This window comes from Musca domestica, unplaced genomic scaffold, assembly GCF_030504385.1.
Source record: "Musca domestica strain aabys unplaced genomic scaffold, Musca_domestica.polishedcontigs.V.1.1 189, whole genome shotgun sequence".
Classification (NCBI taxonomy): domain Eukaryota; kingdom Metazoa; phylum Arthropoda; class Insecta; order Diptera; family Muscidae; genus Musca; species Musca domestica.
In genome coordinates, this window is record NW_026712244.1 from 9591 (window position 1) to 24859 (window position 15269).

Below are 15269 nucleotides of genomic sequence, written 5' to 3' on the forward strand. Positions count from 1 at the left end.
TTTAAAATATTTTCCAATTTTTTTTTTTAAATATTTCTCAAATCCTCATACGCTTTATCCTTGAGAATATTATTTAAAAATAAATAAAAAAATACATCTTTGAAAAATATTGAATATTGAACGTTTTGTTTTACTCAAAAAAAAAAAAAAAAACAGAACACTCTTTAGTTTCGGTGGTATAATTTTTTTTTTTTTCGGAAATATTTCCTTTTCAACGTTTTCCCAAAATTACCTACCTCTACTTGATCCTGTTCCCCGGCATATTCCAAATTGGTGAATATCGACCAGGTGTAGCGTCTTTTGATTTCCATGCGGGCATTGTGACGGCGATACCAGCGCTGTATTAGCAGAGCGGCTTTCATGGCTAGAATTAAAAAAAAAATACAAAATTTTACAAATTAATGAAAAAAAAAAAAAATAAAACGGCAAAAATAATTAGGAAAAATAGGGTGCGTATACATAACGACAGCAGTTATACGCCTAGCTGAACACAGGAGACAAAATATATTTCAAAATTCAATGCAAAACCGACAAAAAAGCTGAGATAATATAAAAAAATAAATTTATTTTCAATATCTGGGATAACATTAAAGAAATCCAAGAATGTTTGGAAAACATTTTTATACCATCAGCGAGTACATCGATACGGCCAAAACATGCCTCATCGAAGTACCAACTTTAGACCTTAGGTCTCTTTTGGACCAAATCCGTTTCAGGACATTTGGAATCGATCTAACGATATCCATCCGTCCTTCTGTCTCGTTGGCTGGTGCACAGGATAACACTCGAAGGGAAAATCCGACTTGGTCCGACTAAGTCTTTGTCTGGGTAGCTGGTGGGAATGATAACACTAGAATGGAGTTTCCGATTTGGTCCATAATTGGTACGTAATAATATTATTGCCAAACTTAGATCGAGTTCGGCGATGGGCAGTATCGCTCCACTCCTTCTGGTACCTCCCACACAAAATGTCAACATTTTCAAATAAATATTTTCTGCACAGAAAGAGAAAGGATTATCCGATAACCCCCACTTTGCAAATCCAAATATTTGCATCAGTGCTAGGTTAGGTGCAAGAATGTACAGTATCGGTCCACTCCATCAAGTACCTCCCCCCAAAGATTCAACATTTTGAATAATTATAGCTTTTATAAAATGTGAGGTAAGAGTCCGATTGTCTCCAAATTACACATATCACAATATTTTCATTAACCCAAGGTCTGGTGTGAAGATAAAATATATCGGTCTACTCCTTCTGGTACCTACCCTTACAAAGAGGTCAACATTTTGAATATCCATGAAGCTCATTAAACGCGAAATTATCATCCGACTCCGTTGAGACTTGCCACATCTCAATACTTCCATCAACACAAGATTTGTTACGAATATGGTTGAGATCTGACCATTTCTTCTGGTACCTTCCCCACAAAGGGTCAAAATTTCGAATAACCAAAACGTTTATAAAATCCGAAATGAGCATCCGATTCTCTTCATATTTCAATCATCCCATTATTTTTACTAACACAAGATCTGCTGTGAATATGGTAGAGATTGGTCGACTCCTTCTGGTACCTCCCCCACAAAGTGTCGAAATTTTAAATATCCATGAAGGTCATAAAACACGAGAAATTAACATCCGATTCCATTCAGCCTTAGTATATCTCAATATTTCCATCAACACAAGATCTGTTACAAAGATAGTAGAGATCGGTCCACTCCCTCTGATACCTTCCCCACACAGGGTTCAAGATTTTGAAAAAAACGCTCAAAGGAAGCATCGAACTCTATTCAAATTTCACACATACAAAAATTTTTCCTAACACAAGATCTGTTGTGAAGATGAAATATATATCTTCGAACCGCTTCTGGGTCCTGCGAACTTCTAAAGAAACAATAATTTCTAATTAAAATCTTCGAGCGTATACATAACGACAACAATCATACGCCCCAATGTCTCTCTCAATGTCTCTCCGCATTATCAAAACAATTCATTTTCCATTCATAACCATCTGCATTTTTACACCCCAATTCTTTTCTCTTCGAAATCTTAAATTTATTTAAAAAATTATAATTTTCCAACTAACATTTGCAGTTTGACTATGAAAAAAAAAAAAAATAATAAAAAATTTTATCCACTTGCTTGCTTCTGGGGTCCCAAACCATAAAGACATTTCACATTAAAGCCATTCATTTATGCTTCACTGATTATGCATACCATGCCGTATTTTTGTTCTCATCTTTATAGAGCTCTCGTTTTGAGCAAATTTCATTAACAGCAAAGAAATATGCTAAATTTATTCGAGCAGACTCCACCCACTCCACCTAGAATTTCTTGGATTTCTGGAATTTGCCATATTCCTCCTCTGCCACTGTTTTCGAGACAATTATGAAAATAAAAAAACAAATTCCATAAAAAACACATCATACTCTTGTATATCAGATTAATGCAAATGGAAATAATCTTTATTTATATTTGTCTGGAAATTATTTTAGTTGGGGGGAGGATGGTTTTTTTTATTATTTTCCCATGGCTAAGGAGCTGGGAAAAAAAATTCAGCTCCCAACTAAATGTTATTTTCTAGGTAAGTGTGGCCATTTGTAATGAAGTTGATATTTGTTCGTAGATTATTTTTTTCGGAATAATAATAGTAAAAATATGGAGACCCCCAGCGATAAAAAAAATTATTCTAATGGGTTTTTATTCAAATCCCAGACAGTTGAGGGTATCATTAATGGCCATCAGTTTCAATATGTAAATAAAATGGCTGACCATTATTTTAATCAGATTCAATGGGGGTCATGATATTCAAATATTTTTTTTTTTTTGTTTTTTTAATACATATGCATTTAAAATATAAATAAACATATGGTAAACTGCATAAAATGTGTTAAATTAAGTGAAAAAAGATTAAAAACTAATTTAAGTTGGGCAATGTGGCGTATGAGTTATGACAACACTTATACGTCCAGGTGTACCCACTACAAAACAAAATTTACCTTATTCTCATGAAAGAGAGAGCACAAAATACTTTATTAAAAAATTAAATATTTTAACTTAAATATTTTCGAATAAAAAAAAACAAAGATTTCTGGTTGAGAGAATTTTTTAAAGATACTGAAGTTTAAAAAAAATATCAAAAAAATATATAAAAAAATATCGTATTGAAAATTATGCCCCATTATGAGGGACACATCAGAAAGAGTGGGCCTATATCTATCATCGTTTTTGAGAACTTAAAGAATTTTAAAAATGAAATTACCCGAAATCGTCTTTACAAATCCAGAAACCCTAAAATACATACATTTTTTAAAATGCCTCAACCTTTTCAGTCCCCTTAAATATTTTCGAATAAAATTCCATTTTCGTGAGAGAGGAACCAGAATCAGATTTCTGGTTGAGAGAATTTTTTAAAGATACTGAAGTTTAAAAAAATATATATATCGCTGACCTGTTTCGCAATTTCGTATAGATATATGTATTGAAAATTATGCCCCATTATGTGCGACGTATCAGAAAGAGTGGGCCTATATCTATCATCGTTTTTGAGAGCTTAAAGAGTTCTAAAAATGAAATTACCCAAAACCATCTTTGAAAATCCGGAAACCCTAAAATATATAAAATTTATTAAAATTCCTCAAACTTTTCAGTCCCCTCAAATATTTCGGAATAAAATTCCATTTTCATTTTCGTGAGAGAGGAACCAGAATCAGATTTCTGGTTGAGAGAATTTTTTAAAGATACCAAAGTTTAAAAAAAACTATCGCTGACATGTTTAGCAATTTCGTAGAGATATATGAATTGAAAATTATGCCCCGTTGCGTGGGAGGTATCCGAAAAAGTGGGCCTATATCTATCATCGTTTTTGAGAGCTTAAAGAATTTCAAAAATTAAATTACCTGAAAGCATTTTTAAAAATCCGGAAACCTTAAAATACATACATTTTTTAAAATTCCTCAAACTTTTTAGTCCCCTTAAATATTTTTGAATAAAATTTCATTTTCATTTGTGTGAGAGAGGAACCAGAATCAGATTTCTGGTTGAGAGAATTTTTTTAAAGACTCTGAAAAAAAATATGTCGCTGAACTGTTTCACAATTTCGTAGAGATATATGTATTGAAAATTATGCCGCGTTGCGGGGGAGGTATCAGAAAGAGTGGGCCTATATCTATCATCGTTTTTGAGATCTTGAAGAGTTCTAAAAATGAATTTACCCGAAACCATTTTTAAAAATCCGGAAACCCTAATATATATTAATTTATCTAAATTTCTCGAACTTTCCATTCACCTTTAATATTTTCGAATAAAATTTAATTTTCATTTTTATGAGAGAGGAAGCAGAATCAGATCTCAGTTTGAAATATACCGAAGTTTAAAAAAAGTATCGCTGACATGTTTAGCAATTTCGTAGAGATATATTTATTGAAAATTATGCCCCGTTGCAGGGGAGGTATCAGAAAGAATGGGCCTATATCTATCATCATTTTTGAGGGCTTAAAGCGTTTTAAAAATTAAATTGCCCGAAAAAATCTTTAAAAATCCGTAAACCCTAAAATATATAAAATTTATTAAAATTCCTCGAACTTTTCAGCCGCCTTAAACATTTTTGAATAAAATTTCATTTTCAATTTTATGAGAGAGGAAACGGAATCAGATCTCTGGTTTGAAATATACCGAAGTTTAAAAAAAAGTATCGCTGACCTGTTTCGCAATTTCGTAGAGATATATGTATTGAAAATTATGCCCCGTTGCGGGTGAGGTATCAGAAAGAGTGGGCCTATATCTATCATCGTTTTTGAGATCTTAAGGAAGGAAAAGGAAATTACCCGAAACCATCTTTAAAAATCCGGAAAACCTAAAATATATAAAATTTATTAAAATTCCTCGAACTTTTCAGCCTCCTGAAATATTTTTGAATAAAATTCCATTTTCATTTGTGTGAGAGAGGAACCGGAATCAGATCTCTGGTTGAGAGACATTTTTAAATATACCGAAGTTCAAAAAAAAAAAAAAATCGATGACCCGTTTCGCAATTTCGGAGAGATATAAGTATCGAAAATTATGACGGTTTCATTGTCCTATTGAATGTTATAATTCGTGCCAATGGTGACCAATTTGAACGAATCTAAATTTGTTCTAAAATTTGATGCTATTTCCGACATTTTTTGCTTTCATTCAATAAAATTTAAAAAAAAAAATATATAAAAATTATGGCGCTTGACTTTGTTGAATTTTTTGATCTCACCCTGTATATAGACCGTTAAAAAATTAAAATTATTTGAAATACAAAAATATTTTTTAATTTTCTCAGCATTTTTATTAATACTCTCTTAAAGTGCACATCTATGCGTATGATTGTTGTCACAACGTATACGCCACTGTATCACAAATAAGAAATAATTTTATACCCTCCACTTTAGTATGGAGGGTATACTAAGTTTGTCATTCCGTTGGTAACACCTCAAAATATAAATTTTAGACCCCACAAAGTATATATATTATTGATCAGCAAAAATTCTATAGCGATTTCCGTCCGCCTGTTCGTCTATCAGCCTGTCCATCTGTGTAAATCACTCTAGCTTCCGAACGCAATCAAGTAGGTTGATAAAATTTTACTCAAATGTGAATTATGTCTGCAGGACCTTTGGTATTGAAAATGGGCCATGTAGGTCCAAGTTTTAGTATGGCCCCCATATAACGGTACCTCCCGATATTCGGTATTTTGATGATTTTTGCGACACGATTCATCGGAATTGTTTCAAATTTGGTATTTGAATTTTGTAATGAATACTACAGCCTTTGGCAGAAAATTGTATGTGCAGGCCCACGCCTTCGTAGCCACCATATAACGGTACCCCCCTATATTCGGTATTCTGATGATTTTAGCGACATTATTCATCGGAATTGTTTAAAATTTGGTGTTTGAAATTCGTAATGGATACTACAGGCTATGAGAGAAAATTGTCTATGCAGGTCCACGTCTTCGTATTGCCCCAATAAAACAGTACCTCCCTATATTCGAAGTTTTGATGATTTTAGCGTAGTTTCGTATTTGAATATTGTATTGGTTTATGACAAAAGTTGCCTATGCAGGTCTACGCTATCATATAGACCCTCGGCCCGGCCGGGATACATTTATATATAAATAAACATATGGTAAACTGCATAAAATTTATTAAATTGAGTGAAAAAAAAAGTTAAAGACTAGTTTAAGTTGGGCAATGTGGCGTATGAGTTATGACAACACTTATACGTTCAGGTGTATCCTATACAAAATTATTTTTTTCTTTTTCTCACGCAATAGAGTCAAATATATTTAAAAAAAACTTCCAATTTTTTTTTAAATCCACGAGCATCTAACTATTTTAAAATATATATTTTTTTTTAAATTCACAAGCCGCTAATAATACTAAAATTATTTTTTAAAAATCCACCAGCCGCTAATAATCCTAATTTTTTGTTTGTTAAATCCACCAGTTTCTAATAATTATAAAATATATTTTTTAAAAAATTCAACATTAGTTTTGAACTAACTGACTCTAATTTTTTTTTTTTTTTTTTTTTTTTTGTAATAAGGTGTTCCAGAATTTTTTTTTTTTTGAAATCAACGAGCTACTAACTAACTACTAATATTATTTTTTTTTAAATTCCCTCACTTCTTATAAACCTAAAATATATTTTTTAAATTCGTTAGTTAATTTCAGAAGATCCTAAAACATTTTCTTTTATTATTTACAAGTTTCTATAACTTCTATTATAATTTTTATACCCTCAGCCATATGGCTACAGAGGGTATATATCATTTGATACGGCCAAAACGTGCCTAGTCGAAATAACGGTTTTAGACCCTAGGTCTCTTTGGACCAAATCCGTTTCAGAACATTTGGAGTCGATCTAGCGATGTCCGTCCGTCCGTCCGTCCGTCCGTCTGTCTGTCTGTCTGTCTGGCTGGCTGGTGCGCACGATAACTCTCGAAGGGAGTATCCGATTTGGTCCAAATTGGCTACAACGTAATATTTTTGTCAAACTTAGATCGAGTTCGGAGATGGGCAATATCGGTCCACTCCTTCTGGTACCTCCCCCACAAAACGTCGAAATTTTCAAAAAATATATTTTTTGCACAGGAAGAGAAAGGATAATCCGAATTTGCTCCAACTTTGCAAATCCTAATATTTGCGTCAGTGCTAGGTCAGGTGTGAAAATGGACATATCGGTCCACTCCATCAACTACCTCCCCCACAAATGGTCAAAATTTTGAATAATTACAACTCTCATAAAATGTTATGTAAGAGTCCGATTGTCTTCAAATTTCACACATCCCAATATTTATATTAACCCAAGGTCTGGTGTTAAGATGAACAATATCGGTCCACTCCTTCTGGTACCTCCCCCACAAAAGGTCTAAATGTTCAAAAAATATATTCTTTGCACAGAAAGAGAAAGGATAATCCGAATTTGCTCCAACTTTGCAAATCCTAATATTTGCGTCAGTGCTAGGGCAGGTGTGGAAATGGACAATATCGGTCCACTCCATCAAGTACCTCCCCCACAAATGGTCAAAATTTTGAATAATTACAACTCTCATAAAATGTTATGTAAGATTCCGACTGTCTTCAAATTTTACACATCCCAATATTTATATTAACCCAAGGTCTTCTGTTAAGATGAATAATATCGGCCCACTCCTTCCGGTACCTCCCCCACAAAAGGTCGAAATTTTCAAAAAAAAAAAAAAAAAAAAAAACAAATTTTTTGCACAGAAAGAGAAAGGCTAATTCGAATTTGCTCCGACTTTGCGAATCCTAATATTTGCGTCAGTGCTAGGACAGGTGTGAAAATGGACAATATCGGTCCACTCCATCAAGTACCTCCCCCACAAAATTTGAATTTTGAGTACCCATGAAGCTCATAAATCGCCAAATTAACATCCGATTCCATTTAGACTTGGCACATCTTTCGAAATATTTATATCATATTTTGGGTCCGATAGGAAATGGGCAATATAGGCCCATTCCTTCGGGATCTGCTCCATAAAGGGCCAAACGTTTGAATAACCTTAACACTAGTCAAAATATATTTAGATAATCGAACATAGGCTGAGGGTATATCTCTGGCGGCAATACCGACTGATACTTTTTAACTTGTTATATTCCCAATCCCAAATAAATTCCCAAATCCACGAGCTTCTTATAATTCAAAATATTTTTATTTTAAAAAATCCAAGATTGTCTTTAAGCATAAAAAATAAGTCTTCTTAAAAAAATAATATTTTTTGTTGTTAATTTTCGTTTTTCATTCATGTTGTCTTCCCTTATACTTCTGTGCGTATAATTGTTGCTACAACGTATACGCCAGTGTATCATCAGAAATATTTGTTTTGTAACGTTTTAGAAAAAAATTAAATAATTTTTTTAAAAGATCCACGATCCTCTTAAACATAATATTTTTTAAATTACCAATCTTTTTAAACATTAAATATTAAAAAAAAAAAATCCGGGAGTTTCAGATAATCCTAGTTTAATTTCTTTCGAATCCACGAACTTCTTAGAATTCTAGATATTTTTATTTAAAAACAAATCTACCAATGCCTTTTTTAAACCGTAACTATTTTTTTAATCCGGGAGTTTCAGATAATTCTAAATTATTTTTTTTAATCCACGAACTTTTTTTAATTCTAAATATTTTTAATAAAAAAATAAGAGTGCCTTGAAACTTAAAATAATTTAAAACAAATTAAGGCTCCTTGAAACCCTATTTTTTCTAATTTCCGTTTTTCATTCATATTTCTCCCTTGGACTTCTGTGCGTATGATTGTTGTCACAACGTATACGGCATTGTATCATAAGAAATATATGTGTTTTGTAACCTTTTGCCACTTATATTAAATAAATATCCAAAAACTGCATTTACATGCAAAAGTCTGGGAGTTTGGAAAATAATTAAATAATTTTTAAAGAATCTACAAACCTTAAATATGTTTAAAAATAAAAACGTGCGAGTTTCAGATAACCCTAAGTAATTTCTTTTAAATCCACTAGCATCTAATAATTCCAATTTTTTTTTTAAAAAATCGGGGAGTTTCAAGTAATCCTAAATTTTTTTTTTTAATCCACGAACTTTTTATAATTCCAAATATTTTTAATAAAAAAATAAGAGAAACTTAAACTTAAAATAATTAAAGAATAAGGCTCCTTGAAATACTATTTTTTTTAATTTCCTATTGAAATCCTATTTATTCATATATCTACCTTTGGCTTCTGTGCGTATGATTGTTGTCACAACGTATACGCCACTGTATCACAAATCAGAAATATTTTTTATTTTGGAATTTTGTATCCTTCTATCACTTTTGTGAAATAAAACAATAAATCAATTCATGAAAAATAAATCCAAAAATTTTCATTTACATACTCTGTATGGGATCGAGTGGTTTCGGTTTCGTTGGCAAACAACCCATCGAAATGAAATTGTTTTTCAATTTGGTTAGCAATCCAGAATTTGGTGAACCCATGAAGGCAGCTATGAACCACTGATTTTCAATTTTCTATTTTTTTCAGTCAATATTTAAGCCACTCACAAATGATGGATAAAATTTTCAAAATATTTTTTTTTCCACTCAAGAGGGAGATTTATATTTCACCACCGCCTTTTTTGGGAATAGTACAAATATGAACCACTGATTTTCTATATTTTTTGTCAGTCAATATTTAAAGTCTCACACAAATGATGGATAAAATTTTCAAAATATTTGTTTTTCCACCCGAGATGGAGATTTATATTTCACCACCACCTTTTTTGGGAATTGCACAAATATGAACCACTGATTTTCTTTATTTTTTGTCAGTCAATATTTAAAGTCAAATGATAGATAAAATATTCAAAATATTTTTTTTTTTTCACTCGAGATTGAGATTTATATTTCGCCACCACTTTATTGAGAATTGCACAGATATTTAAGGATTTTTCTGGGAATAAGATTTTGTGTTTTTTTTTTTTTTTTTTTTTTTTTATTTTTATTAACACAGGCTCAGAATCTTGCCTTGTTTGTTATTCCGGAATTGAAATTGACAACTTTGTGGCAAAATGTTTTTGGATTTTCTGCCCCTTCTTATTCCTCAATATTTTTTGGGGGGATCCTTTTTTTGGGAGATTTCTGTTTAGCCCTCCAATTTGTGTCTCAATTTCTATTCCAATTTTTATTCCATTTCAATTTCCATAATTTTATGCCAATTTATGTCAAAAACAGATTTTCTGTTCTGTCACAAGTGGGAAAAAAGATGTTTTTTTATTTTTTTTTCTTATTTTTTTATTTTGTTTCTGTTACTTATTTGTCGTTGGCGTATCGACACAACTGACAGCTTGAATATTTACCATTGAACTGTTGTTCCATAATTTTCTAAGTAGCCTTTTCAATGAACTTTGTTTGTCTGCGGCTGGTTGGTTTCACGCTCCTCCCCCTCTTCGGCTTCTGCTCTTCCTCAGCCCCTCCTAGGTTAACAAGTGTATATACTGGTGGAGGAGGATAGGAAAAAAACAAGAATATACCCCAAATGGTATGAGATCCGGATGGTCACGGAAGGTCTGTGACGAGTCTATTATTTGTCTCTCTAATGTTAACCACTCATTTGCAGGTGCCACAATGGACTATTATGGCCACAATAATATGGCCATAGATAGGTAAGAAAAAAAAAACTGTTTTAACGCCCACCACATGTGCCAGAGAAGAGGGGGAAGGAGGGGGGGGGGAGACAGGGAGTTTCCTTTTCTTTCAATACCTTTTTCCTCTTTACACTGTTCGACGGCAATTAAATGAATGATAGAGAAAAACCCATAATGGACATTGGGGCGTATGAACAACGGCAATAGTCATACGCACCCTTGGACCAAAAACATAGCATATCCATCAAATAAAAAAATAATTGGTCCGGCAAAATTTCTTCCCTGGGGATAGGACCTTCCCTCCTCTTCATATTTTTTTTTTTTTTTTTTGAAAAAAAATTAGTTATTTTTTGTTATAATCTGCCCACAAGCTGTTATCACCTCGTGTTTAATCAACCTATTGGCAGTTGTGGATGGGCCCATCGTTGTGTAGAAAATGTAGAGACCCATTGTATTGAGTAAACAACAGTTCTCACACATAGATGGCACAGCAATCTGCGTATGCCAGCACTTAAGGTTATTGGATAACAAGGAAGGTGGACTAAGTCCATTACACAAAAAAAAAAATCTTATGGAATATTAAAAAGGAAGAAAGCGGTAAGTTCGGCCGAACTTTTAATACCCTTCACCATTTGAAATGAATTTAGAAATTTAAAAAAAAAATCCGTTAAAATTCTGGTAAAATCTTAAAAAAATACCTAATGTAGCCATTATATTAGGGTCTGTAGGACAACGTGGACCTGCACAAGCAATTTTTTGTCATAGGCTGTAGAATCCATTACGAACTTCAAATACCAAATTTGAAACAATTCCGAACAATAATGTCGCTAAAATCATCAAAATACCGAAAATCGGGAGGTACCATTATATGGGGGCTATACGAAGACGTGGACCTGCCTAGACAATTTTCCGTCATAGACCGAAGTAACCATTACGAACTTCAAATACCAAATTTCAAACAATTCCGATCAATAATGTCGTTAAAATCATCAAAATACCGAATATCGGGAGATACTATTATATGGGGGCTATACGAAGGCGTAGACCTGCAAAGACAATTTTCTGTCGTAGGCTGTAGTAACCATAACGAACTTCAAATACCACATTTGAAACAATTTCGCTGAATAATGTCGCTTAAATCACCAAAATACCGAAAATAGGGAGATACCCTTATATGGGGGTTATATGAAGGCGTGGACCTGCACAGACAATTTTCTGTCATAGGCTCTAGTATCCCTTACGAACTTCCAATACCAAATTTAAGAGAATTCCGGTGAATAATGTCGTTCGAATCATTAAAATACCGAAAATAAGGAGGTACCTTTATATGGGGGCTATATGAAGACGTGGACCTGCACAGATAATTTTCTGTCATAGGCTGTAGTATCCATTACGAACTTCAACTATCAAATTTGAAACAATTCCGGTGAATAATGTAGCTTAAATCATCAAAATACGGAATATCGGAAGGTGCCATTATATGGGGGCTATACGAAGGCGTGGACCTGCGCAGATAATTTTCTGTTATAGGCTGCAGTATCCATTACGAACTTCCAATACCAAATTTGAAACAATTCCGGTGAATAGTACCGCTAAAAATCATCAAAATATCGAATATCGGGAGGTGCCCTTATATGGGGGCTATACGAAGACGTAGATCTGCACAGACAATTTTCTGCCATAGGCTGTAGTATCTATTACGAACTTAAAATACCAAATTTGAAACAATTCCGATGAATAATGTCGTTAAAACCCTCAAAATACCAAATATTGGGAGGTGGTGTTATATGGGAGCTATACGAAGACGTGGACCTGCACAGACAATTTTCTGTCACAGGCTGCAGTATCCATTACGAACTTCCAATACCAAATTTGAAACAATTCCGGTGAATAACGTCGCTAAAATCCTCAAAATACCGAAAACAGGGAGGTACCCTTATATGGGGGCTATACGAAGACGTGGACCTGCACAGACAATTTTCTGCCATAGGCTGTAGTATCTATTACGAACTACAAATACTAAATTTGAAACAATTCCGATGAATAATGTCGTTAAAATCCTCAAAATACCCAATATCGGGAGGTACCCTTTTATGGGGGCTATATGAAGGCGTGGAACTGCAGAGACAATTTTCTGTCTTAGGCTGTAGTATCCATTGCGAACTTCAAATACCAAATTTGAAATAATTCTGATCAATAATGTCGTTAAAATCCTCAAAATACCGAATATCGGGAGATGCCGTTAGATGGAGGCTATACGAAGACGTGGACCTGCACAGACAATTTTCTGTCATAGGCTGTAGCATCCATTACGAACTTTAAATACCAAAATTGAAACAATTCCGGTGATTTTTTTTAAATACCCAATAGCGACATAACCCATTTTTCCTTCCAGACATTCATTTATTTTTTTTTTTTTGTTTTTTTTTTTTTTATTTTATTTCTTTTTTTTTTGATTTATTTTCTATTGTTTTCTTCAACATTTGTATGTCATGTAGTCTGAACCTTCTTCCTTTCCTTTGCCTTTTACTTTAATGTTTATTTTTTTTTTTCTTTTTTTTTTCCTTTCCCATTTCTTTATGTTTATGTCTCGGAGAACGGAAAGTAAAGACCACATGCCAGACTGGTACTTGTTTTCTTTGCCGCTACCGTACCTTCAGCCCTTTCCTTTCCCTTCTCGAAAACCACTTCCTACATTACCCCATATTTTTATGTCTGTCTGCGGTTGTAGGTGTTTGTGGTTGATAGTGAGACCACTCGAGAAAGGAAATATACTAGCTATGGTCGGGTGGTCCACATATATACCCAACCTTTTGGTTGTCGGTCTGTCTGTGAGAAAACCATTATGTGGTGCCTTCTTTTTTTCCTGAGACAGATGACAAATAACCACTCATAGTATTCAATGCAAAGGAATGAAGAAGACGTTAAAAAAATTCTATTGTATAATAATATGATAGACGTACAAATTAAATATAAATTTGTTTCTCACACACACACACACATACATATGTGCATATGGATGGTAAGTACACAGGACAAAATGTTTATTTGCATACCAGCTGTAAGTGACACCAAACAAGGGAAGGCAGATAGGGGGGGATGTTTTATACTTTTAAGTGTTAAAATAAAAATGAATAGAGAAAGAGCTCTCATATGGGGCATTGCAAAAAACGTGGATTTTTTAAAAAATATTTTTTCAAAGATAAATCAAACCTGGACTTTTTAAAAAATATTTTTTCAAAGGTCCATTAAACGTGGATTTTTTAAAAATTATTTTTTCACAAACGTGGATTTTTTAAAAATTAATTTTTCAATAAATTCACAAACGTGGATTTTTTAAAAATTATTTTTTCACAAACGTGGATTTTTTAAAAATTAATTTTTCAATAAATTCACAAACGTGGATTTTTTAAAAATTATTTTTTCACAAACGTGGATTTTTTAAAAATTAATTTTTCAATAAATTCACAAACGTGGATTTTTTAAAAATTATTTTTTCAATAAATCAGCAAACGTGGATTTTTTAAAAAATATTTTTTCAATAAATCAATAAACGTGGATTTTTTAAAAAATATTTTTTCAATAAATTCACAAACGTGGATTTTTTACAAATTATTTTTTCAAAGTTTCCACAGACGAGGATTTTTTAAAAATTATTTTTTCAAAGTTTCCACAAACGTGGATTTTTTAAAAATTATTTTTTCAAAGTTTCCACAAACGTGGATTTTTTAAAAATTATTTTTTCAAAGATCCAACAAACGTGGATTTTTTCAAAAATTATTTTTTCAAAGATCCAACAAACGTGGATTTTTTCAAAAATTATTTTTTCAAAGATCCAACAAACGTGGATTTTTTCAAAAATTATTTTTTACAGTATTAACAAATGGGAATTTAAAAAAAAAAATATATATATTTTTTTTAAACCATTATCAAACGTGGATTTTTTAAAAATTATTTTTTAAAGTATTAACAAATGGGAATTTAAAAAATATATATATTTTTTAAAACCATTATCAAACGTGGATTTTTTAAAAATTATTTTTTCAAAGATTCAACAAACTTGGATTTTTTAAAATTAGTTTTTCAAAGATCCATCAAGCGTGGATTTTTTAAAAAAATATTTTTTTTTTCCAAAAGTTTCCTTTATTGTTTCCCTTTTAAGTATATCTCACGCAATTTCATCTACATGTGTGTGTGTATGTATTTCTCTCCAAAGGTATTCTAACTTCAATTAAACTCTAAATTGCTCCTGACAATTTCCATAAAGTGATAAACTTAATTATAGGGCAATTTTGCACAAACAGATAAACGGTACTGTAACGTTTTTTAACAATTCCACCACACCCCTGAGGAAGGTTGACAGCCAATTACAATATGAATTTTTTAAAACTAATCTACACTAATTGAGTGGAAATCCCTTGATGACAATTTATTTTCTTGCTGGCATGAATTTCATTAAAACGACAGAAACTTTTCGTAATTAGAAAATTGCATTTTCACACATTGAAAAAAAATTACAAATACACCAACTTTATTTCTGTTAGATTTAATTGAAGATTTTCCAAAGCAAAATATTATTGAATTTAATATTGGGGAAAAAAATTCAATGTCA

At 32.2% G+C, this 15269-nt stretch overlaps 1 protein-coding gene across 1 annotated transcript in view; it reads right to left on the bottom strand.

Moving 5' to 3' along the window:
- Window positions 1-216: 216 nt before the first annotated feature.
- Window positions 217-15269, bottom strand: part of LOC131801957 (serine/threonine-protein phosphatase with EF-hands pef-1-like) — a gene marked incomplete at its 3' end in the record, with an annotated part of 105601 nt that continues 90548 nt past the window's right edge. Inside the window, exon 3 of the mRNA XM_059121103.1 lies at window positions 217-364. Coding sequence (XP_058977086.1) covers window positions 217-364 — 148 coding nt within the window. The remainder of the gene's footprint in view (window positions 365-15269) is intronic.